Here is a 26,100-nt window from a genome sequence, read left to right as displayed (position 1 = left end):
TTCTGATATTTATAACATTTAGGCTAACAATAGTCTAAAATTACGACTAATAAAGTAACCACTTTATTCTCGTAATATAACGACTTTATTCTCGTATTTTTACGATTTTATTCTCGTAATATTATGACTTTATTCTGGTAAAATTACGACTTTATTCCCGTAATATTACGTCTTTTTTCCCGAAACCTTTTTTTTTTCTTCTTTAATGTGGCCCTAATACTCCTTCGTCGTTTTGTGAGTCTACAAGGCCGTACAGATGAGGCCGGGTAGCAGGAGGGCGAGCAGGGCGAAGCAGGAAGTCGAGTAGCTCAGTTACAGCAGCACACACACCTCCAGCACTGCCGTCGCCTTGGCAACATGCCGACTCTGCAGCAGCTTTCTGACAACTGATAACTACAGAACTGGGAGAGAGAAGAAGAAGATGAGAAGAAGAAGAGGACCACTTTTATCACTGATTGTGTGTTATTAGTGGGAATGCTGATGTAACTCTTTGTGTTGAATTTCAGCAAATGTATGTGTTTGTATTATTAATGTGACTTTGTTGCCACCTGGTGGGTTGCGTAGCGCAACTGCAGCGTAAGGGCTCCTAGCTGGCCACCGTACGTACCTCAGCAAAGGAAATGTCTCCTGAGCTGCAGGCGGGTGAGTGTATGTAATGCTCCGTTCAATGTTACAATGTTTAATGATTTATAATTGTCCTGGAAACTGTCAGTAACGTGGAGTCTAACTATGAACATGAATAGAACTTATAGTGAGAGTTACAGACGCTTAGGTGTAGAAATGGTAACTTTATACACGAATTGCAATCTGCTAACATGAGGAGCAAATGCTTGCTAGCTTAACATGTGTCGGCTGCCTTCGTGGCTGTATCCTCACGTTACTGACCGTGATCTCCTGTTTTGTATTGAACAGATACATGTCCTTGCAGTTGCATATGCAGCATTATGACTGTGTGCTGATGATTTTACACACCAGGTAGGCATTGTCTAGTTTATATATGATGTTGTTGCATTTATAGTTGTATATTATAAATTGATGATGTAAATGATAACTTTAAAACGGCTGTATGACAGTCAAGGAGGTTTTCCTCTTGGGTTAAAAAGATTGTTCAAATTTTTTTGATATTTTTAATGTGCATAAAACTTAAAGCTTAAAAATACCCTTTATGCTTGGTACTCTGATAACATCTATACGATCACGTTTGCTGATTGTATGTTACAGATATTATTTCATGATGTGATATTGTAACTCTGTAAAAAGGAAATGTCTCCTGAGCTGCAGATATATGTCCTTGCAGTTGCATATGCAGCATTATGACTGTGTGCTGACGATTTTACACACCAGAATAAAGAAGAGCCAGACGTCCCTCCTGCACCATAAACACCAGGGTCACAGAGACACATCCAGGATAGTCCAGCAGAAAAACACAAATGGTTACACTGATTCAGCATTCAATTAAAACAGATGGAAAAAATTCAACTCATAACTTTAAAATACTACTGCTTCAGCATACTTCGCTCACAGACTTCATTTTTGCTTTAAAGTGTTGGCAAATCTTTTTGCTATCTTTTATCGTTTATGAATAATTTAGCTCAAAGTAACGCAATGTTTTCAGCAGTTTTCAGATTTTACAATGGGTGCAGATGGCACAGGCTAGAGTGCGTGATGTCATCAGTACAGTATAGAGCAGGTTAAAAATAACTCAAAATTCCTCCTAACAAATTGCTCCTCAGCCCACAATTTTCACTCCACACACATAATTTTACCCTCAAAATGTAGGAAATCTTCTCCTCTACTACTGAAAGTCAAACAAATTAAACAGTTTTGGCACAATGAGCTCTAAAGCAACAGGAGTGCTCAAAAACTCTCCATCTACGGCAATGTTAAATTTGACTTCAACTTCCTCGGGCGAACCACTTGGGGGCACTTTTGTATTTCGCTGTGGGATCTGAATTTCTAGCATCACAGACAAAACACATCTACATGTTCAGCAGACTCTCTACGTGCTCACAGTATAATTCTTTTGCTGATAATCATTACTTTTGCCGCTTAAAATAAGCACTATTTAGAGGCAAGTTTTCAGCTTTTGCTCACTTTAAATCTACTGTAAAAGAGAGGCTGTATCAAAGAAAATTTAAGAAAAGATTTCAAACTGTCTTGCAGAAAATAATGCCCACATCAAGTCAATATTCTCACCAAATGATTAAAGCAAGAGAAATTAGAGCAAGCTAAAAAGTAGACAAAGAGTTTAAAAAAGCTAGTGTTCCTGCTGGATGTTAGAAGCTGGGTTTGGGCAATCACTAGCAGCTCATTAGAGCCAATAATAGCAGTCAATCAGAGTGAGACTTAGAACAGAAGGGCCGATCAATGCTGACCAGACTATGGTGAGAAAGAAGCCGATATTAGTGAGCCGTCTACTGGCCAAGATCCATTCAACAGATTGCTCAATCTATAGACAGACAAAGGCAGATGGACAAACAAAAAAAATAATTTTGAGCAGTCTTGCCGAAAAACTTTTTTGGTGGTTCACTGTTGGAAATAAGTTAAGATATCTCAAACATGTATTCACAAAGCCATAAACTTCAGTGAGACTCCCATCTGTTGGTTAGAAGTGAATTGAACCTAATGACATGGTATGTTACTAGCATCAGAATACATCAAGACTTTTAGAAGTATTACTAAGAATATATTTATTCTTGTAGAATCTTTCTACGATCACTCATATGGAATCCCATTTTTTGAGGCTGCAACTGAAACCAAAAAACAACAACATAGTCCACACATAGCTCCATGCTGGTGGACAAACGACAGATCAGAGAAGAGATCTGACCAGAAAAGGGGATATGTGGAGAAAAAAAACGTGAAAGACACATCAAAATGCCAAAAATGAATGTTAAGAAAATAAACTGCCATTTAACTGCAAGATGTACTGCCAAACTTAGCATATAATTAGGGCAGAATTGTGGTTTCAGAGAAGAAAAAAATCTTAATTCAATCATTAAAAATCTTAAATATTAATAATACATAATAATCTTAATTCTTTATTCGTATTTCTTAATTTAATACGAAGCCCCCCTGGGGACATCTGAGGGAAAAAATAATAATGCGTGGCCGCGAGATAGTAATGTGTGGTTTTAAGAAAAGAAAAGAAAAATGTCCTGAAGCAGCGGCAAGAGGTAATGGATCTCAGAGATAAAGGAAGATTATTCCAGTCAAATGGAGCTTTGTATTGAAATGAGCGGCGACCAACTTCTTTGAGAATTCTTGGGACAAAGAAAAAGGGATATTGCGTATGTCTGAGTGAATGTAAAGACCTATATGGAACCAGAAACTGTTTTAAATAGGAGTGGCAATTGAAATGGACAAATTTGAAAATGAACTGGACCCAGTGAAATTGCCCTCTAGATATAGGCTGCAGCCAATTAAGTGATTCATACATGAAACATTGTTGAGTTCTGTATGGGCACCTCAAGATAAATCTACACAGGGAATTATAAAAAACATTAAGGGGCTTAAGATTAGTGTCTGAGGTGTTCTGATAAACAATATCAACATAATCAATAATCAGTAAAAACTAAGAAAATGTTCTTTTTCTGAATTGAAATGTAAAGCAATTAATTGAGCGACAAAGTGAGTTCAGACAGCCATATGCTTTTTTAGTAATAAAATCAATGTGGGGTTTAAATGAGAGTTCAGGGTCAACCCAAAGTCCCAGATATTTGAAGGTATCAACTTTCTCAAGGGGTGACCCATCATCAAAATAAATGTGTCAAAAGGATATGAGCGATTTTGTCGCATACCAACACCATGCTGCAGGACTTCTTATTCAGTAAGAGTCTGTTATGATGAAACCATTTTTGGACCGAGTTAAAATCAAACCGTAAAGAATTTTGAATTTGTGTCATATCTGAGTTGGAAATGTAGAGAACAGTGTCGTCAGCATAAAGATGAGCAAGACAGTTTGAACATATTCAACATATTCATGAATAATTAATAAAGAAGTGGAAGGTGGAACCTTGTGGAACACCCCTTTCGCCAATATTGTAGTCGGACTGAGACCATTCAAAAACAAAACACTGACGTGTCTTATGCAGATAGGCATTAAACCAGAGGAGAGCATTTTGATTTAAACCAATAGAATAGAAAGATCGAAAGATCAATAAAAATTGCCCCTGTGAGTTGGCCTTTATCAAAAGATGAAAACACATCGTTAGTAAATTTAAGAAGAGCAGTGGTGGTGGAAAAATTGGGTCTAAAACCTGAAACCTTAAAGTTTTGAGATCCACCAATAGAAGAGAAATGCTTCTTAAAATGGGAATAATGGTAAATAAGTATAGGTTCAGAAATAGTTTCATTATTAATTTGTAACCGGTTTATGGCACTTTTATTAGTTTTATTAAGAATATGGTTCAATAGATTCCAAAAGTGTCTGGGGTTATGAAAATTCTGAGAGAAGCTATCTTTATAATAGTTGGATTTTGCATTCCTTGTTTTGGTCTTCCATGCATTTATTAAGATTCTGTAATTTTCCCAATCAGCAGAATCTTTTGACAGGCGATATTTGGCCCTGGCTTTATCCCTTTGTTTGAAAAAGCTTATAAGATGTGAGCTGATCCAAGGTAATTGTCTGCCTTTAAGGCATTTGTTCATATTGTGCATATTTCATACTTCATATTCCCTTGACAAACATTGATCATTGCCTCAACTACTACTAATACACCAATATTAATTCTAGTAGACCATTACAAACTGATAATAATAATAGTAATAATAATAATAATAATAGTCACCCGCAGAGGTCCCTATCCTCCACCCTGAAGGTTATAAACAGCAACATGGCTTAAGATGACAACAGAAAATAATGATAACAATTATACAACATATTAAAATTGAACTTATATGTACATTGCTCTATCATTTCATTTGGCCTGAGTGACTCATTTTACGCCTAGGTATATATTCCAAATGTGTATAATAATAGGCAACAAACAGTAACATGTAATTTCCAGCTGCCATAGAATGATTGTGGTTTGTCTATGCCCCAAAATAACTAGATCTAAATGTATAGAAATTATCATTTCCAGCAATCAAATATACTTTGTTACCACACAACTATATAGAAATGAGAAAATAACACTTAAAGTGTCATCTTCCTTGTTTCAGTGGACAAATGCACATTATAGATCTACAGGAACATATTTCTCTTTACAATTTAGCAGAGGATCTAAATTTGCAGTGGGGTGTGAGAGATGTCACTGGCATGCTTTGCAAATATGGTTTTTCTTTATGCGTGTTGGAGGCCTCTTGGGGCAGCTCTTGTGCCACAGTGGGCAAAGGCAATACTGGGTCTTACAGGGTAAAAGCTCAACCTTCTGTTATGTCCCATCATTGCCCCTGCGCTTCTCATCTATACATGCAAGACCTGGTTTTAGTCTGACCACTGCATTCTGCACCTGCAATGATGGGAACAACTGTGTAATTTCTACGGGTACTCTCACTTTTATCTTTTAAGTGTCCCACCGTAACCAAAGACGCCATGGTTTGATGGAGAGAGAGAAATAGAAAGGCTTGTATCAGACTTCACAGAGTTCTCTTTGGAGCCAAATAGGGTTTAGTACATTTTTGTTATTTTCATTTTGTGTTATTTTCTAATTTCTATATAGTTGTGTGGTAACAAAGTATATTTGATTGTTGAAAATTGCCATGTCTATACATTTAGATCTATTTTTTTTTGGGCATAGACAAACCACAATCATTCTTTGGCAGCTGAAAATGACATGTTACTGTCGGTTGCCTGTTATTATACACATTTGGAATATGAGTATATAAAATGAGTCACTCAGGCCAAATGAAATGATAGAGCAATGTTCTTATAAGTTCAATTGTAATATGTTGTATAATTGTTATCATTATTTTCTTGTTGTCATGATTATCCTAAGCCATGTTGCTGTTTATAACATTCAGGGTGGAGGATGGGGACCTCTGCTGGTGACTTTGAAGATAGCTGGACTATGTTAACTAAACACAACCGAAAATTAGATCACAAAAATCACAAAAATATTTAATTGTGAAAAGAAAATTGATGAACGGGAAATAAGGAAACTAAAATCTGTGATGTCGAGGTTTGATTATTTGATTATTAGATTTTCTTTTTTATCTACCTAATACTCATTTAAAGACCTGCAAAAAATGTTCTGGACTCTTTGATATAAAAAAATTATGAAATTATATCAGATCGATTACAATTTAACTTAAATCTACATTCTGTGTCCATCTATCTATCTGCCTGCCAGCCAGCCAGCCAGCCAGCCAGCTAGCACTGTTTAGGGGCTTTTAATTTGACATTTTAACTATTACTTCCGTGTCAAGTGACAGCCCAAATGTATTCCTTTATTCATTGCGATAAAATCAAAATAATAAATGGACAAAAACTGGACCGTTTCTTTTGAATTGGTTTTGTTGTTTTTTCAATTTTGGATTCTGAGTGACAAAACGAGAAAGCGTTTTCTCGTTTTTGGTCTAAAACGATAAAACGAGCCTTTTTTAGCTGTTACGTTTTGATTTGATCACAGAACGGATTATCCGATGATACCCGGACCTACCAGGACCCAAATCTTCCTCCGACAGCAACAGGGCAGGGCAAGGTGAGTTCGAGCCACAAACGGTTTCATTTAAGGGGCTTCTAACTGGGGACAGCTAACACTTGTTTCCTTCCTCCTCGCCGTGACTCTGTCTCCCCCTCCACCCTGAAGCACTGTGCCGATCAGCTGTCTCCGGTGTTCACTGACATCTTCAACACCTCTCTAGGACCTGTCCCGTGCCAGCCTGCTTCTAGGCCTCCACCATCATTCCTGTCCCCAAAAAGCCAAGGACCACAGGACTTGATGACTACAGACCCGTCGCCTTGACCTCTGTGGTAATGAAGAGCAGCGCGATGACTCACAGTAAGCATTTAAAAGTTTTCGCCAACATGCCACACAGATTTTAATGGGCTCAATGAAAGAACCATCAATGAATTACCTTTAAAGCCTAAATTATACTTTTACAGCAAAACAATCTCTATAGATGCAATACAAATAGTGTTTGTAATTTTTACTAGTTGTAGGCCTACACCTCTTGCTTTTACAGTGGCAAGTGCTGCAGTGAACACATCTGTCTGCGTCAAAATCACAAGGGAATGATTATTATCACGGAATTGTTTTCCTCTTCTTTATTTCTCTTGCGGCTTACCATATCATTTGTAGCATAGCCATATATGAAGTAATGAAACAGACAGCTTTGCTAGTTACTAGATTTAAACTTCAATTGCACCGTGGTGGTCCTCTCCTCCACCAAGCTGCTGGTCAGAGACAAAACATCACACTTGCGAGTCCGCGGGAGCGGGGACGATAATTACACACCCTAAAAGTCCCAAAATGCGAGCAGAGCTGGAATACAAGGGCATTTAATTCACTGAGTCACAGCCATGTGGGTACATACTTATATTGGGAGAGAAGGCAGGGACGGTTTTTACAATGGCAGTTCAAAAACCTCTTATGTAAAAAGAGAGTCTGAGCATGTGACAGGATACAACAGTTATTTTTTTTCTATATGTTGTCATTTATTAAAGATCCAGACATGAACACTGTAAGCAGGCTGTTGATTATTATAAGTTAATTAATTAAACAGCGTTGGTATAGGAATTACTTTGTACCAAACTTGTTAACAGACACAGAGTGTGCTAAAACGCACAAGAGGCCTAATGCTCCTTTGAAATAATTCCCTTACTGTTTAGAGATGGGTTAGCAAAATCACGAAAATATGTAATAATAAACACTAGTATATATGATAGAGGAGTGCCATTAAAATGTGCCAGAAGCCAACATATGTAGCTTTTACAGCCACTAGCTGTCTACTTTTCCTCAATGGCTGAATAGTCCATATGATGTTAGAAAGCCCTGAATAATCAGAATTATAATAATTATGTACTATTCATTTAAATGATAACTTTTCTTATACTCTTCATTATAGTTTGTGTGAAAGAAAATTAAAAAAAAATGTATAGCTGTGGCAAGATGGTGCTTTTTTCGCCTAACGAGTGTAAGTTTTGGTTTTGGTGTGCCACCCCAAGATTTTCTGTGACCATCTCTGGCCACCCCCAGGAAAAAATCCTGGGGTCGCCACTGCCAACAGGTCCGCTTTAGGACAAGCTCTCCCAGCTGAACGTACCCGACTCCACCTGCAGGTGGATCACTGACTTCTTGTCCGACAGAAGGCAGCACATGAAGCTGGGGAAACACATCTCTGACTCCATGACCATCAGCACTGGCTCCCCTGAAGGCTGCTTTCTTTCCCCTCTGCTCTTCTCCCTGTACACCAACAGCTGCAACCCTAGTCATCAGTCTGTCAAGCTCCTGAAGTTCGCGGACGACACCACCCTCATTGGACTCATCTCTGGTGGGGACGAGTCTGCCTACAGGTGGGAGATTGACCATCTGGTGACCTGGTGTGGTGAGAACAACCTGGAGCGTAATGCTCTGAAGACAGTGGAGATGGTTATGGGTTTTTGGAAGAAGGCAGCCTGTTCTGAGTCTGTTATATCATCATAATATATATAATATATTATAAGTCGTAATATTATGAGAATAAAGTTGTTATTTTTTAGAATAAAGTTGTAATTTAAGACTTGTTTGACTAAAAATTATAAATGTAGCAGACTGAGATGCCTCATCTGTACTCCTTTCGAGGGGTCCTTGTTGGCCAATCGCCACCTAAGGGCACCATATAAAGAGAGGTAGTGTGTCATCTTGTCGCCCTCTTTGCTCTTTGCTCTTTGCTCATAGGCCCCAACCACAGGGTCCAAAAATAGCACCCGCCACTCGCCAAATGCGCGTAAAAATCTAATTTGGCGACTAAAATAAATGAGGTCAGGGCATCAGGGGCGGTGTCCTCCCATTACTTCAAAACATACTTTAAGTTGTTGACTAAATTTTGTTTTGCAACGACTCCGCACGTTGCTTCTGTTATTTAGCTTGCGCTAGAAACATGAACTAGTCGTTGGTGGACCGTGCATGTTGCCAACTTGGCGACTTTACAAATCGTCTTGGCGACTTTTTTTTCAAAAGTGACTAGCGACAAATCTAGCGACTTTTTCTGGTGTTTTGGAGACTCTGACTTATCGACTTATTATACTTACTCTGACTTATCTGACGTATCGTTCTTAAGTTACTGTCTTTAACGATCAGCAGGTGCACCCGTGAACCCCTCCCCCGTTCCAAAGCACTCATAGGCGGTCAGTCTCACAGTAGCCTGGCGCATGCAGCAGTCCCAGCTGCAGTCAGAGTGGAGAGGAGACCCACACCGCTTCGCGTCCACACTGCAATGAATCGCGCATGCGCAAAGCCGCCGCTGATCCCGCCCTGGCTTACAGAGCGGGATGCAAGAGTAAATGATTTTTTTTATAAATTTGGTATTCTAACATTTAACAATACATGACAAAATCGATATATGTAATGTGGATCGAGACAAAGCATGAGTCATAAAGTTATTTTGAGAAGTGATGGCCTAGTGCAATGGCATAATAAAAAAAAAAAACAAACTAAGAATCAAAAGAAGAAAGTTCATTTATAGTTCTAAACATATTTAGGGTGTTTTTTACTCACTTTCTGTCTCTCCCACGACGTTATTCCTCTCTCCTACAGCGTCCATTACAATGACATGCAAATAGACAGTTATGCAAATTAGGCGATGACGTCATTTAGGAACTTCTAGCGACTTTTAGGGCAGCCAACATCTACTTTCCTTACTGAGGATTTGGCAACACTGGGACCGTGGGCGTTCTCTGTTTACTTCTATGCGTCCTTTGGACAGTCACATAGCCACCCCAGCAACCCAGTGTTGTCGGCTCTTCAGGGGCTGCTGGACGGGGAACTGACGCTACATTAGCCGGCTAATGAGGACTTGCTACAGCAGCTAATTATTGAGTTTCCATGTTGTGGAGATGTATTTCCAACTCACTGCATATAAACTACAGTATACATGTACCACTGTCACTACGGGAGGCTGAGGAGAAGCTAAACACCTGAGACACCTAGCAGGAAACTGTAGAGGCTATCGCTAGCAGCTGAGCTACAGTATGGTCACTAGCGGAACTGAAGAGCTTGTAAATGACAGCCGGATGAGCGATGAAGGAGAGAGCGGAGTGCTTGATCAGAACTACTGCAAGTTTCATTGTGCAGTGGATTAATGAGCTGCCATAATGAAAAGTTTATTTTGTTTCAGTGATTAAAAATGTACTAAAGAAAAAAATAATATCAGTGTATACATACTCATTACAAGCAAAAGCCCTGCAATAAGATAAACCTGTATTAATCCCGATATTCTTACAGTACAATAACTTAAGGTAGCCTACTCATTATGCAGGAGCGCCTATTGCAGAGTAATATGTTTAATATCAGTGGATTATTATTAAAGCATTACTGCGTAGGCCTACACCACTTTTTAAATATGGAGCTGTTTTTAAGTACTTTATATTTTTCTCTAAATTCAGTGAAAAGTATAGATACATTGTAACTTCAGTACTAAAGGAAATGTCTTAGTTTATTTCTACCACAGTTTATTATTGACCTTATATCTAAGAAAGTTTTTATGGCCGGTTAAAAAATATTGTAGCGACCAGGGGGGGCCGTTGCGTGAGGCACAAAGCATTATGGGACTGTTGATGTTCACATTATTTTAGTGTGTTTAATGAGTGTGATTTAATTGTTGTGGTTATGTTGGTGTTATATTATGTGTGTGTTGGGTGATACCACTTCATCCGTTTCTTAGGGATATCCCTTGCCATTGGAAGACAGAAAGCAGTTCCCCACTCAATAAACCTTGTATGAATTGAGGTCAGGATACAATATTTATTGAACTGGGTTTTAGAAAATGATATGAATTTACAGTGATGTTATTAAAATCGCCCTTTTTGTACTGGTTACCTATCGAGGAAAAATGTAGCTTGTGTACTTTCATTTAATGTGGTGTGCTCGCCTACACGCCCACTAGATAGCAGTATTGGAGCACAAGTGGCAACCTGTTGAATTTAATGTATTGGAAGGCGGTTGATGTTCTGCATGCCTGATGTACACTTGTTAAGATCTTTTCTGATTAATGGTGACATTTTTAGTGCAGCCAATGGGTATGTTTTTAATGAAATGGTCGTGTGAATTATACATTGTGACTATTATTTAAAAAATAATCTAATTTAACTTTTATCTTTTCATGAACAGACTGTTAATTAGGAATCAGCTTTCTTGTGTCAGACATCACATTTGTGTTTACAAAGAAATTCTTGTATATTGGAGACTGGATGAAAATGTGTGCTGTTCACCTTCTGGATCAGAAGGAGAACCAGCAGAAAATGTGGAGTACAGTGTCTATCACAGCAATTTTTGCTTTAATCAGAATGTTAACCAAGTCAAAGCTTTTTCTGCCTTTCAGAAAGTAATGGGGCATTCTCAGAGAACATAGTATCACTGCTGTAAAGTAGTTTAATGGCAGAGGAAATGTATTGTATGTATTCATTACAGGTCCCACCTGAGGAGGGCCATAGCAGCAGCCATCAAAGGGAGACTGGAAGCTGTGGACCTAGCCACCCATGGCTTCTTGTCCAAAATGTTTGACATAATACTCTCTATAGGCCTATTTGAAAAATCATCATCATGGTCATCAGATAATAAACGTTGGGTACATTCTGCAAATGTCCTGCCACAGTTCCTGACGAAGTTTCTAGACGCCATTCTTTGCTCTCTAAACCACCAGAGTGGCAGACTAGGCTCGTTTAGCGCATTGCTGCGTCACACTGGTTGGAATAGACACTACTTATTTCACAAACTGATCCACCCCGCACACAATGGACTGTTCCACATACTATGGCACAGTTGCGTGTAAGTCACATGATAGCTACGTAGCCCAAACGTACCCACCAGCAAGAGCCCACGTGACCACAATGTAGACATCCGTACAGCCCAACGCAGCACCTAAATCAAAAAGGGGTGGGTATTTTGAAGCCAACCAATAGCATGGAAGCCTTTATGGTCCAAACCGCTTAAGTTAAAAACTCACTTGTTCACAGGTCATTTTCTAACGTCTTAAAGCGTTTTTGGCGTGTTACGACGTAGTATTTTTCCATGCTAAGACGTCCATATTTGACATATAAATGCGTACGTCGGACTACACGTTTTGACCCTTGTGGCTTTCCATAAGAAAATGACCTGTTAACAAGTGAGTATTTCGATATAAACGTCATTGCAGTTATGTTTATTAAGACAGTGTTAATGAGGAATGAGTAAAGCATCACATTGTGAATGACAGTACTTTGAGAAAACCGTTCGGTGTCTGTCTGACACTTCATGAAGTTTAATGAATAATGATGAATAAGATAGAAGTCTCATCACTTCCTTGTGGGGGGGTGTCAAGGCTTTTTTCAGCCAATAGGCGCTTCATTCAAACCAGAACAAATCCTTTCCCATCATGCATGGAGTTGTGCAGTCGGTGGGGAGCAGCTGCACTGCCTGGCCCTGAAAACTGTGGCCCCCTCACTCCCGCTGGACTTCAAAGCCTTGCACAGTCGGGTTTTTGTCCAACTTGCTCTGAAAACCCGACTGCGCGAGGCTTCGAAGTCCCTTTTAATGCAGCTCATTAACTCTGTATCTTCTGGTCCCATTAACGTTACTAACCATATATCTTCCTGGGAGTTCTTGTGCTCCCTTGTCTTGTAGGTTCCTGGGGATCGTTGCTGCAGACCACCTGCTGCTGCTGCTGTGGACCTGCTCGACTGCAACAACTACTAACATCAGTCTCCTCCATAGTATCATTATTGTTGCTGCTAATGCTAATAGTAGACCTGTTGACTTCAACTGTTACAATTACGATTACTACAACCTTTATCATTACTCTGCTTCTCACGCTAATTTATTTTTTGCTAATTTTCACACTAGTGTACCACTATTATTGGCATTGTAACCATAAGTATGTATTACCTGTTGTTGTTGATGTAACAAGGACATATGTTGTTGTTGTTGTAACAAGAACACATGTTGTTGCTGTCTTTGCCTGTCTCTATCCTGCATCTCCTTCTATCCCATTTTAGGCCCATCCTGTCGAGGCAGATGGCTGCTCAATATGAGTCTGGTTCTGCTCAAGGTTTCTGCCTGTTAAAAGGAAGTTTTTCCTTGCCAATGTGCCGAATATTGATAAGTGCTACTCATGGTGATTCATGTTGGGCCTCTCTTTAAATAACATAACAAAGAGTCGGTTTAGACCTGCTCTTTTTGTAAAGTGTCTCGAGATAACTCTGGTTATGATTTGGCTCTTTACAAATAAAATTTGATTGATTGATTGATTGATATTATGTCTAACATTTTGGACAAGAAGCCATGGGTGGCTAGGTCCACAGCTTCCAGTCTCCCTTTGATGGCTGCTGCTATGGCCCTCCTCAGGTGGGACCTGTAATGAATACATACAATACATTTCCTCTGCCATTAAACTACTTTACAGCAGTGATACTATGTTCTCTGAGAATGCCCCATTACTTTCTGAAAGGCAGAAAAAGCTTTGACTTGGTTAACATTCTGATTAAAGCAAAAATTGCTGTGATAGACACTGTACTCCACATTTTCTGCTGGTTCTCCTTCTGATCCAGAAGGTGAACAGCACACATTTTCATCCAGTCTCCAATATACAAGAATTTCTTTGTAAACACAAATGTGATGTCTGACACAAGAAAGCTGATTCCTAATTAACAGTCTTTCATGAAAAGATAAAAGTTAAATTAGATTATTTTTTAAATAATAGTCACAATGTATAATTCACACGACCATTACATTAAAAACATACCCATTGGCTGCACTAAAAATGTCACCATTAATCAGAAAAGATCTTAACAAGTGTACATCAGGCATGCAGAACATCAACTCCATTCCTGTGTATCGAAATTCAACACGTTGCCAATTGTGCTCCAATACTGCCATCTAGTGGGCGTGTAGGCGAGCACACCACATTAAATGAATGTTCGCAAGCTACATTTTTCCTCGATAGGTAACCAGTACAAAAATTGTGTTTTTAATAACGTCACTGTAAATTCACATCATTTCTAAACCCCAGTTCAATAAATATTGTATCCTGACCTCAATCCATACAAGGTTTATTGAGCGGGGAACTGCTTTCTGTCTTCCACCGACAGCATGTAGGGATTTCCCTCAGAAACGGATGGTAGTGGTATTAGTGGTATTACCCAATATTATACGTGTTAACAAGTTAAGAACTCACTTATTAACAGAAAGCCACAAGGGTCAAAACATCTAGCCCGCCGTTTGCATTAATATGTCAAATATTGATGTCTTAACACGAAAGAATATGACGTCATAACACGCTAAAATCGCCTTAAGACGTTAGAAAATGACCTGTTAACATGTACGTTTTTAACTTGTTAAGAGGTATAATATTGGGTGATACCACTTCATCCGTTTCTGAGGGGAATCCCTACATATACTCGTTGGAAGACAGAAAACAGTTCCCCGCTCAATAAACTTGGTATGAATTGAGGTCAGGATACAATATTTATTGAATTAGGGTATAGAAATTATATGTATTTACAGTGAAGTTATTAAAATCGCCATTTTTGTACTGGTTACTTATCGAGGAAAAACTGTAGCTTGTGTACTTTCATTTAATGTGGTGTGCTCGCCTACACGCCCACTAGATGGCAGTATTGGAGCACAAATGGCAACCTGTTGAATTAAATACATTGGAAGGCGGTTGATGTTCTGCATGCCCGATGTACACTTTGTTAAGATCTTTTCTGATTAATGGCGACATTTTAAGTATAGCCAATGGGTATGTTTTTAATGTTATGGTCGTGTGAATGATACATTGTGACTATTATGTAAAACATAATCTAATTTAACTTTTATCTTTGACTGTTAATTAGGTATCAGCTTTCTTGTGTCAGACATCACATTTGTGTTTAGAAAGACCTTGTTAACCTTCTGGATCAGAATGAGAAATAGGAGAATATGTGGAGTACAGTGTCTATCACTGCAATTTTTGCCTTAATTAGAATATTAACCAAGTCGAAGCTTTTTCTGCCTTTCAGAAAGTAATGGGGCATTCTCAGAGAACATAGTATCACTGCTGTAAAGTAGTTTAATGGCAGAGGAAATGTATTGTATGTATTCATTACAAGTCCCACCGGAGGAGGGCCATAGCAGCAGCAGCCATCCAAGGGAGACTGGAAGCTGTGGACCTATAGCCACCCATGGCTTGTTGTCCAAAATGATAGACATAATACTCTCTATTAGCCTATTTGAAAAATCCGTAGAAAATGAAATGAGTAATATATTGAGCATAAATTAGTTATTTTCTCCAGCAGTTCGCTATACCTTTTTACTATACCGTTTTAGTTTAGTTTTTTAAGGGAACATTTCACATTTGAGCTTTATTTTGTCCTCGAACTTTTTCTACAGCCCTATAGTTGATTAGATATTTGGCTGTAATGCTTGTTTTAATTTACAGTCATAACATGCATATAAAACTATATTTTCTACGATGTGTCGATGGCACTTTTGTTTTTGTTTTTGATAATGGTTTCAATCAGTTCATAAAAAAGAATACATCAAGGATTAAACATTTTATTTATACTAGATTTGTTATTGTCAATTATTACAATGTTACAATTTCATTTAGCAGACGCTTTTGTCCAGAGCGACATACATCTGAGAGTTAATCGAACACAAGCGACAGTGCAGACAGGAGGGAACGAAGTCAGTTAGTGCCAACAAACAGCTTCAAGTGCGATCGGACACTGGTGCCGACAGGCAGAGCAAAGTACGTTATTTTGTTTGTTTGTTTTTATAATAATCATCGTCAGCAACATCAACAAGGTCAGTATAGTCATCATCATCGTGAATATCCTAATCCACATAATCCAGATCCTTAAAGTCAGCAGGAACAGCAGCATCAATATCATTAAGTGCAGAAGTGTTCATGAAGGAGCTGGGTCAGGTAGTTAGGAGCCGGTTTTGTCGCTGTTTTGTAAGCAAGCAACAGGGTCGAATTTGATGCGAGCAGCGACTGGGGGCCAGTGTAAGGATATGAGCAGTGGAGTGACGTGCTGTTTTGGGTTGATTGAAGACCAGTCGCGCTGCTGCGTCCTGATTCATCTGCAGAGGTTTGAATGTGCATGCAGTAAGTTACTTATACAATTACTTATTCTAATTGTATTGCATTACTCATACAAATTTATTTTTAATATATAACATTTTGTGGAATTCATTTCTTTGCCATTTAATATGTCATTTGGTAAACGCTTTAATCCAAAGTGCCTTATGGTACAATTCATTTTTAATGTGGTTGGCCACAGTGGGAGTTGAACCCCTACTCCTGGCAGTGTAAGCGCTATGCTTCTACCTATTGCATAATCCTGTTCCAGATTCTCCTGACTCATTCCAGTTTAGCTGTTGGAATGAAGTTTTCAAATTGTCAATTGTCCAATTGTCGATTGGGTCGCGATCATAGTACTGTTAGCATATTAAATTATTCAAAAAAAAATCTGTTGCTAAAATAATGAATGAACTGTTCTAAGTCTAGTATGTCTGTAATCCATTTCAGGTTTTTCTTATTAAGTTTATCCTCATCTATATTTAGGTCATCCACAATGATTAAGTTACCGCTTTCTTAAAATTACATTCTTTCAGCATTCAGTTATCAAGTTTTTTGTATAAATCAATATTTGATAATGTAGCGTAAATCGGTCGATTAATTATTTAATAATTAATTAGACTCGTCATAGAATGCCTGCACTCTATATTGACGAGAAGTTAACTTTAACGTTAATTAAAACACTTAACCTATCATAGGTATTTAACGGGGCACCACCCTATTTTGACAAAACAGGGAAAACATATAATTAGTTACCTAATTATTTTAATTCAGTCTCATAACCTGAAGGTTGCTACAGTCTAAAATTGAGTTCGTTTCGCGGTGTACAGAGGCTTAGTTCTTCACACACACAAAGACACTTGAATCAGTTCTTTATAAATGAAGAATTTATTGACTAATACAACTAAACATACATGAGATAACTAAATATGGTGATGAACGTGAAACGATTAATAACAGGATGAATATGATGAAAGATGGATTGAAACCTGTTCAAAGGAGTGAAGTGTAGCAGCTGAGATATTAGGAGGTATATCGCCCAAAACCTTATACTAACCTTCCTAACAAATCTGTGACTAAAGCATCAACCCCATTATACAGTAAACCAAAGTTAGACCTACTCGGAGGGTGAGGAGGGTCAACCGCGTTGCAGATGAGGCGTGTGGAGCGCGTCAGGTCGGCATGGCATGGAGCTTCAGGTGCCCTGGGCTTTAACCCGGGTAGCATCCCTCGGAGCGGCGCCGCACGGCCGGTTCGGTCTCTCTGGATGATGACGTCCCGGTCAGTCCCGCGTTGCGGCCTGAGCCGGATGGAGGCTGAGTTCGTCTTCTGGGCTCGGGACTGAGATTTTGTCCGAGCACCGGGGCTTGAGCACCGGGAGTCTGTCCCCTGCAACGGCGCGAGTTTGACCACTCCTCATATCCGAGACTTTCTCTACTTATTAAAATATTTATTTCTACCCCAAAGTAGTTATCCTAATCCATATAACCTCCCCACATGTAATACCTCTGGATTCTCAGCTGCTCATAGACTCCAAACACCACTGGATGAAAATACACAGAATGAGGTTACATGGCAGATTCCTGAGGATAAAAGTACAAATTAATGATGAATGTCCAGATCAACACATAGCAACCTTCCACACTCTTTATGCACTTCCATGTGAATGTGATACCTGGATCTATATAGATATATATATACATATATACTTGTAGGGCATATATGTATTCACAGACACACAACCTTGCTAAATTCATTAACAGATGTCCTGACTGAATTAACATTCCTTTGTCTCAGTCTCACCCCCCCTTCCCCTGCCTGTCTGCAGGTCTGGCAGAGAGAGGGGTGTTGGGTGTTGGGTGTTGGGGGGGGGGGGGAGAACAAATGGATGCTCCAAAACTCTTTCTTCTCCCCAGGGCTCTGGGGTGTGAGTCGTTTCTGTTGATCCACCGTCCCTGGATCAAAGCATGTGGTTCCTTATTTCCCCACAGCTAATCTTGTGAGACAAACATTAAATGACCGTAATACCATGATTTATCAGATGATGTCCTTCATCTGGTGTCTGTGGGATGTTGGTCCTGCAGACGAAGAGTAGTAAAGTTTCCCCTGTGGATAACATCTTTAATTTATTGGTCCCCAGAGCAGAGCTAGTGGTCTAGCTCTCTTCCTGGTGGGGTCAAATGACCAGGTCAGGCCTGGATCAGGCCTTTCCTGATACCACGCTACAATAACATTTGTGGTGATAGTCACAATTAGAGCAACTCATTTCATACTAGCTGGCAAATTTAAGCCACTTTAATGTAATCTAAATAGAATAACGCCAACACTCATTTTGCAATTGTGTCCAATCATTTTCTGCAAAGGATCAATGCATTACTTAAATCTAAAAATTTTCAGGGGCATTGTCACTTGCCTAGTAAGCAAGGCTCTTACTGTAGCGAGGTTTAATAATCATCTCTAACCAGTCGTGTTACCGGGTAAATTCTGGCCTCACAACTAAATTCCTCCACGGCAAAAAATAGTTCTTTTTACACTTGCACGATAACCGTCAGACACACTACAAAACGTTTTATAGAAAATATTAGAAATTAAACTGCTTTGCTCTCAGCTTGCTGCGGATGGATATGGAGTATATTGTCTCAAATGCTGTGACATTCCGCCTATCGCAAATGAAGAGGAGAGACAGACAGCTATTCTTATTGAAAGCAGAAAATTAAACTGTTATTTTGGGGCCACGGTTGTGTTGCACAATTACTTTTTTGTGTGGGACTTGGCTATAAATGTTAACTGTTGTTGGAGGATACAATATGATGTTTAAGTGAATGCAACGCTATGGCGCCATTCCCACCGAACTTATTGTTATGTTAGCTAAGTTAACTTAACGTTAACTTTGGTACGGTAGGTTAGTTACCTCGATTATGTTGTTATGGCCGATATATCTAACTAAATGTTAGCTCGGATCTGCGCTGGTTTCTATGTTAGATTGATAAATGAGGGCCATTGACTTTCATCAGAGTACTATTCTATCAAATACCTCTATGTGCATATTCACTACGTAGGCTATGGACCGGCAACAGAGGCTGCAAGCTTTGGCTGGTAGATTTCAGCACCTTGTCAATCGTCAGAACTCAACCCAAAATAAAGGCAACGGAGACAACCCTTCGAGTTCTGGCACTTTGGTTGACAGGTTAGTGCAAAATCCTCATTGTATCACACTTTTGTTGGAATCGCTAGTTTCCATGTTTCCACTGTTCAATCTATCAATCACTGTTTTAAATCAATAGTTATGTTTGAAAGATGGAAACTCGTAGTCTATATAGCTAGTTGAGAATAAAGAAGCTAGTAAGATATTGGGTAATGTATGCCTTCATAGCACTATATTAAAATTGAAGTAGAGTCTTGTATTTAGTGTTTAAAAGTGGATTACAATGGTTATAGGCTGTGCTGTTGGAAGAAAGACAAACAAGATAATGCCCTGATTCTTGTTTAATGGGTTACAATGATCCAATGATTCATATAACATGGGACAAGCTTAATTACTGTTCCACATTAGCTTGTCAATAACATACGGTAATGAGATTTATTTCTCTTGGTGTTGAGTGTCTTTATACATAGTAACAGAAATCTCTCTCTAATAACCTGTATGCCTGTATGTTATACTTATTTTTAATTATAATGAATTTATAATGCTTCATGACTACACTCATAAACACACATAATACTTTCTGATGCCCTATATCAACAGTCTTAAAAGATAATAAATGTGAAATATAATGATTTATAAGTTTCAAGTGTCTTATGGATGCTCTTATCCAGGCATATTTGCTATCTTCGTCAGGATTCTCAAAATTACTACTGCCTTAATAAGTTCTAGTAGGTGGCTTACTGAATGAAAGCCAAGATTGGTTTCACTATCCAAATTCTTATTAATACAATGATTATTGGGCATCACTGGCAATGCTGATTCCATCAACCAATGACAGTGGCTTTTAAAAATGTAATTTCTCTTTTATTCAGAGACCATCGGTAGTCATTAAAACTAACTAAACTTAATATCTATATTTCTGCTGTACCTTTAGTGTCAGTATGTAAATGGCCACCTGCCACCGTGGCTGAAACAGCCCCATAGTCATACATATCCATCTCACTCTTCATGCCTCAACCTAACCAACGAAGGCAACGACTGGCCAGTCGGAGGCAGAGTAGGGCATGCAGTAGGAAAAAAATAATACAGACTCGCAATTCCATTTTAACTGAAAATTAGGTCACAAATCACAAATCTTTCTGCCCGCCATGGTTGATCACAACACAAGATCACCTGCGTGTTGCAGGTATTACTTTCCAACACTGCTTCTGTGATTTCAGGACATTTTTGCTGAACAGGCTGATGTGCAACCATCGGAAAGAGAGACCGGCTTGCTGGAATGGCGAACCCTACGCAGCCAGCAGTATGAGGAGTTTGAGCGTTCACTGGCAATAGACAGAGAAAGGGTAAGAAAATGCAGACATATCATATGGCCATCTCACACTCTACTAACTGAGCAAAATATTGCTTTGCAGAAAAGATTCAATTTTAAACTCATTATTGTTCTGGTTGTTCTGATTGATCAATTGAATATGTCTTAAAATTATGTTTCATGTGACATCAGGAGAGAAGACAAAAGCAAGTCCAGGAGTTAGTTAGTCACCCAGGCTTTACTTATTGCTTTATACAAAAAAAAGTCCAAAAGTCCAAATAGAGAACCAATTGTCGGAAGCATAAAGAATATTTTTGTGTTTGTTTTATATGCTGCTAAGATGACACCCCAGAAGATTTAGTAATCTATTTTAATTATTTATATACCCTTATACATTGCACTGCACTTGATTCTGACTTCTGGTTAGACCCCTAACTGTATTTGGGTGCAAACCAATGACAATAAAGTTTAATTTAATCTTTTGTAATCACATAAGAGACAATTTTGATTTGTTTATAGGTCATAAATACAAGGAAGGAAGTTGTCAAATCTATGCCAGAACCTGAAAATAGGGTAGACTTGAATTTCAAATATCCCGATGGTGGCTTGAAAAGGAGATGCTTCTTGCCCAGTCAACCTTTCCAGGTTACTTCTGTACCACCTTCTTCTTCTCATCAGTGTTCACAGATATCTGCACTTTTTTAAGGTATTGATCTACATTTCACTTTTTTAGGATATAGTTGCCTTTGCAGGCAGCGAAGAAATGGCCAGTGAAATATTTTCACTGCAAAAGGCTATGTCCCCTACTGCACACCTTAGCACTCGAGGAAGTTCACTGGCCGACAATGGCATCACTGAACCATGTACTCTGTACATTAACTGGATGTCCGGGGATGCAGTGGAGGTGAGTGATTTTGGTGTGTGTCAGCGCTGTTCTGTGAGGGCATCATTACTGTAATATTGTATAAATATGCTCTGCACTGTGACCCAAGAAACTTTGAAAGTTGCTTTCAGTTGGTTAGGCTTCTCAAGGAAAACAATTTGCCATTTCCCTGGGATGGTTAGTCAATTTGGCTTGACTTCCTCAAAATTGCTTTGGCAAAATCTTGCCATCAATTTGGATGTAAAATTGTGGATGGAGTTGAATGAGATTTCACATGCATGTTAACATTGTTTATCAATTAATTTCAGGATATTATGTCAAACTCCTCCATAGTAGATGACCAAACTCCAGCTGAACCACCTACAACAATCCCCACCTTTTCGCCTGCTCCCTCTCCAACCCACAGCCCCTCATATATCTCCATTCCATTAAGCCCAGAGCAGGAGGATATTGAAGGGCAAGTACCTGCACACATTATCTATGACGAGGCCATTATTTGGGACATTGTAGTTGTATTATACAAATAATATCCAACTTTTAAGTAATATCACATGAGAGGGAGTGATGTTGTACTGAATATCATCACAGCTGTGATTTGGTCGTAGATAATCACAGCCGTGATGATATTCAGTACAACATCGCAACCTTGAGTGTGATATTGCTTTTATACAACAGTTATACAAGCAGCAAATAGTAATAAACATTAACAGTAAACAACAGATCATTTTTGTTCCCCCAACTGAACAAGTTCATCAACTTAACTGAAACTGAACTTTTGTTTCCAAGCAACCCAAACATTCTCCTGCACTCTGTGTCTACAGGTTACTACAGATCAGCTATTTTTGTCATGTTCATTTATCTGTTTGTTTTAATTTATCATCAAGCAGTGAAATAAGAGTCTGCTGTGTGATTCAAAGGTACCAGCTTGATTAATGTAAACATACATGGTCTGCTGTAATGCTAATTAACAGTATTCAGAACAGCTGGCTGAGGCGGAGTGATACACAGTGAAAAGTTCCATTGATGTTGTTCGTCATATTGTCACTCATGGAATGCCTCTTGTCCAATCAGATTACTTGGTCGGAACTAACTGTAGTAAAAATATATATTAAACATTAAGGCTGCTCAATTTGAGATTTTCAGCCACTAGATGTCACTATTTCACTTGCCTTAGACCAAAAAATACAAATACAATACAAGATCAATTTGGCCTTTTAGATCTACAATGAGTCAAGATTCGGCAACTGCATCGCCTATTTTTCACCTGAAATGCATTTAGAATCAGATTTCAGCAGACTGTTTAGGGAGAGCTTCTGTCACCAGTTTTTAATGAGGAAATGGATGGTTTGTAAACTTTTCTCCTCAATGGCAGAATGAAATCTGATATTCAACGCATTTCAGGTAAGAAATAAGCTATGTAGTTCCTGAATCCGGGCTCATTTTTCATAAAAAACGCATAATCTAAAAGTTTGAGTGTGTTCTCTCTGTAAGCTCTATAAGTATGGCTTTAAAACCAGTGCCCTTAGAACAGAGTGCCAGGATATCAATAGAATAGTAATAATATATTAATGTTCAAAATCTCGAATTAAGATCCTTTAATTATAACATAATTAAATGTTAATCCTAGTTGATTGAAAATAAATCTAAATATAGCAAAAACATGACAGCCTACAGGAGCATGTGCAAAAACCTGACATTGCAGAACTTTGTGTTTGTGCATATGACGGTAAAAAGTTACTCCTCCCTTTTTCCCTCCTCTCGCCATACAGACCTATAGACATTACTGTCAAACTGAAGACTCTGAGGTCAAGGGTTCACCATCTTGCTCTCACAGCCAACCAGATCAATGTTCTTTGTGGTGAAGAGTTTGATTGTGCTTCAAGAGCCTTCAGACGGCCAGCCTTTAACCCAGAGTCAAAGCTGGACTCCTGATCGGACAGCTCCAAAGGCATCAAATATTTGAAGGTCCTGAAGAAGCACGCAGCCTGGCTGTTGACAGTATTGGTATGTTTAAACACGTGGACCATAGATATTTGATTTAGATTTCTCTTCTGTTCATTCACTGCATTTTGTTCATTGATGAAAATAAACAATTAACACTTCCATTTTTAAAAGCATTCTTAGTTAGTACAGCATTTTTTCACACCTGCCTTAAACTTTTGCACAGTACTGTAATTGACGTGTTATTCATTAAACAATCTGTACAAATAAGATTATTTTTTTCAACAATGTCAGAAAAGATGCTTGTTGAATTTATTCACAGCATGATTTTGACATTACTATGATCACTTATCAAATTTATTTTTTCTTTTCCAATTGTAGCCCTTCACAATACCACCTACAAAATTGTGGGCCAAATGTTGGCTGTTTGTCTGATCCAAGGGGGGGTGTCACCTACCTTTTTCTCACAAAGGCTTTTCAGCCAAGTCTCTGGTATACCATCTGGCCCAGCAACCATTGAGGAAGTAGGAAACCATGGTCTAAGGACTAAACTGGAGAAAGCAAGTTTAGAAATCCTTACACAGCTCTAGCATGTTATCTTTTGTTTTTAAATACACAGAGTGTCAAAGTTTTGGCATAGAAGATCTAAGTTCTTGATTGGTGAAATGGTGATACAATGATCGACATTTAACTGGGCATTTAGAAAAAGTATCTTGTTTGCTAACTACCAGGGAGCTATCTAACATTGTTCTTGCTTCCTTGTGGAGTTTATTCTTACTATATCAAAAATAAAAACACATTTAGCATACGTTAAGGTTAATATTATAATAGCTATAATACCTTTTTTTACTGCGATTATGGCTACTTCAGTAATATCAATGGTGAGAGGCCCTGGAAACGTCACATCCCCATAATTACAGTATAGACCTGTCTTGTGGTAATTATTGCTTTACTGACTTTCAACCTTATCTGTATTTATCTGCATTAGTTATATAGTGTGACACACACTGCAGTTGTTGCTGATGTTTTCTGAGGTGCAGTTTAGCACAGATGTCAAATCTGTTGTTCTCCTGTACCCGGACGTCAAATGCACCCCAGAGACACGGAGAACATCAGCAACAACTGCAGCATGCATCACGCTATATCCCTAATGTGGATAGATAGATATAAGGTTGAAAATCAGCAAATCTGAACTTTAAGTATTTGATATAGGTTAAGATATGCTGTAACTGGCATAAAAAGAAATCACTTCTTACCCATTATTTTCAGTCTACTTGGCAATTCTTTCTTTATATAATGTCAGATAAACTGTGCAGAGATGCTTGATGATGCCAATTATTATTTCTTCCACTGATTGAAGAACACCGTGACCGTCTTAGAGTAACAGTACAGGCATTATTGATTCACATTGTGATTTTTTTCTGTTTGTCTTTTTTGTGACAGATTCAAAGAAGGACTTGGCACTCTTGGTGTCCTAGAGGAGGTCACCTCACACCCTCAAGCTTTCCAGGGAATCTTCCTCCAGGACACAAAATCCCTGAAGGCCAGTGACACCGTGGGGCTTTTCCAGGCCAAATGTAGATCACTGCCAGCATCAAATAGGAGGCGGTTGGAAGCCAGGACGATTGCCTTTTGGAAAGATTTTCTCCTGGAGGTAGAAGGTATGGGTTCCTATGCCAATTGTTACAAAATGTCTGTGTATTATTCTACAAGTTAAATGGTAAATGTATTTGGATAACAACCATTTGAGGATACTTCTTAAAAGGTAGAAAAATTTCCTTGAGACAGCAAAATGGCCAAAAAGATCACAGAGAGGGTTTGTTATTTAATATTTTATTTTGTTTAGAATAAGGATAAAATAAAATTAAGGAACAGCTTGGATGCAGGCAACTTTCCCCCCAATTCATTGCAGAGCTATTCAGTTGCCAAGCATATACAATGGATTGATTTTAATAACTTGAGTGTACTTGAAGTGTGATCGGTAGCCCTAGTAATGTAATTTGCTTCCTTGTCCCTTTTTATACAGGTGGACTTGCCCATCCAGTGACCCTTGAGCATGTCCTCATTTTTGCCACAGGCCAGCACCGAATCGAAGCTGGCATTTTTGCACCCTGAAGATGGACTGGCCTAGTTTCCCAGGGCAAACACTTGTGTGCTGGTGCTCCACCTACCTTTGGGCCAGACTTATACTGACTTCAAAGAAAACATGGAGCTCGGAATAGGCTCAGCTCATCAGTTTGGACAGGGATAATAAAACAATATTAAAGTCATCAATATCAAAACCTCAAACCTGATGTCCATCTCATTCTTATTCACACTACTTAGACACTTTGGCCATAACTTAAAACATAAGAATTCATATGCTATATAGAGTAATTGATTTATGGCCTAATTAAAAGTATTACTCATAGGATAATGCATCGTTAAGTTTAAACATGAAAACACAGCACATTAGATTTGTATTTATACTTTATTTTGTATTAAAAGGTATCTGCTCACATAACAACAGAGCTGCACTCAAAAAATATCCACACAAGACAACATTTAAAAGACGCACAACAAGTTGTTGACTTGCTCTAAGAGTTTTAAAACACCAAAAGGATTTATGTGCTGTCTGAACTGCAACTATTCATCACT

At 38.6% G+C, this 26,100-nt stretch overlaps 1 protein-coding gene and 1 long non-coding RNA gene across 2 annotated transcripts; both read left to right on the top strand.

Moving 5' to 3' along the window:
* Positions 1 to 911: 911 nt before the first annotated feature.
* On the top strand, positions 912 to 8,612 carry LOC138589035 (uncharacterized). The gene is made up of 4 exons (XR_011307833.1): positions 912 to 975; positions 6,573 to 6,644; positions 6,753 to 6,944; positions 8,142 to 8,612. It is a non-coding gene; the product is annotated as an uncharacterized lncRNA (long non-coding RNA).
* An 11,546-nt stretch (positions 8,613 to 20,158) lies between these two features.
* LOC138588226 (uncharacterized) lies at positions 20,159 to 24,973 on the top strand. The gene is made up of 7 exons (XM_069658187.1): positions 20,159 to 20,179; positions 20,262 to 20,384; positions 20,548 to 20,673; positions 21,373 to 21,543; positions 21,831 to 21,979; positions 23,292 to 23,526; positions 24,907 to 24,973. The coding sequence occupies exons 1-6, from the start codon at positions 20,159 to 20,161 to the stop codon at positions 23,452 to 23,454; spliced, it is 753 nt and encodes a 250-aa protein (XP_069514288.1). The 3' UTR covers positions 23,455 to 23,526; positions 24,907 to 24,973.
* The last annotated feature ends 1,127 nt before the right edge of the window (positions 24,974 to 26,100 follow it).

The sequence above is a fragment of the Semicossyphus pulcher genome, unplaced genomic scaffold (assembly GCF_022749685.1).
Source record: "Semicossyphus pulcher isolate SPU_LCO1_2020_fin unplaced genomic scaffold, fSemPul1.0.p SCAF_12, whole genome shotgun sequence".
In the NCBI taxonomy this organism is placed as follows: Eukaryota; Metazoa; Chordata; class Actinopteri; order Labriformes; family Labridae; genus Semicossyphus; species Semicossyphus pulcher.
The sequence above is the reverse complement of the archived record's forward strand: the minus strand, read 5'-3'. Positions and strand labels throughout refer to the sequence as shown.

Bases quoted from the DNA above. Each gene is read 5' to 3' on its own strand.
- LOC138588226 (XM_069658187.1), top strand. From the start codon at position 20,159: ATGACAGTGGCTTTTAAAAAT. The intron at 20,180-20,261 runs GTAATTTCTCTT...CTGTACCTTTAG, and splicing joins TGACAGTGGCTTTTAAAAAT to TGTCAGTATGTAAATGGCCA. The intron at 20,674-21,372 runs GTAAGAAAATGC...TCACTTTTTTAG, and splicing joins TGGCAATAGACAGAGAAAGG to GATATAGTTGCCTTTGCAGG.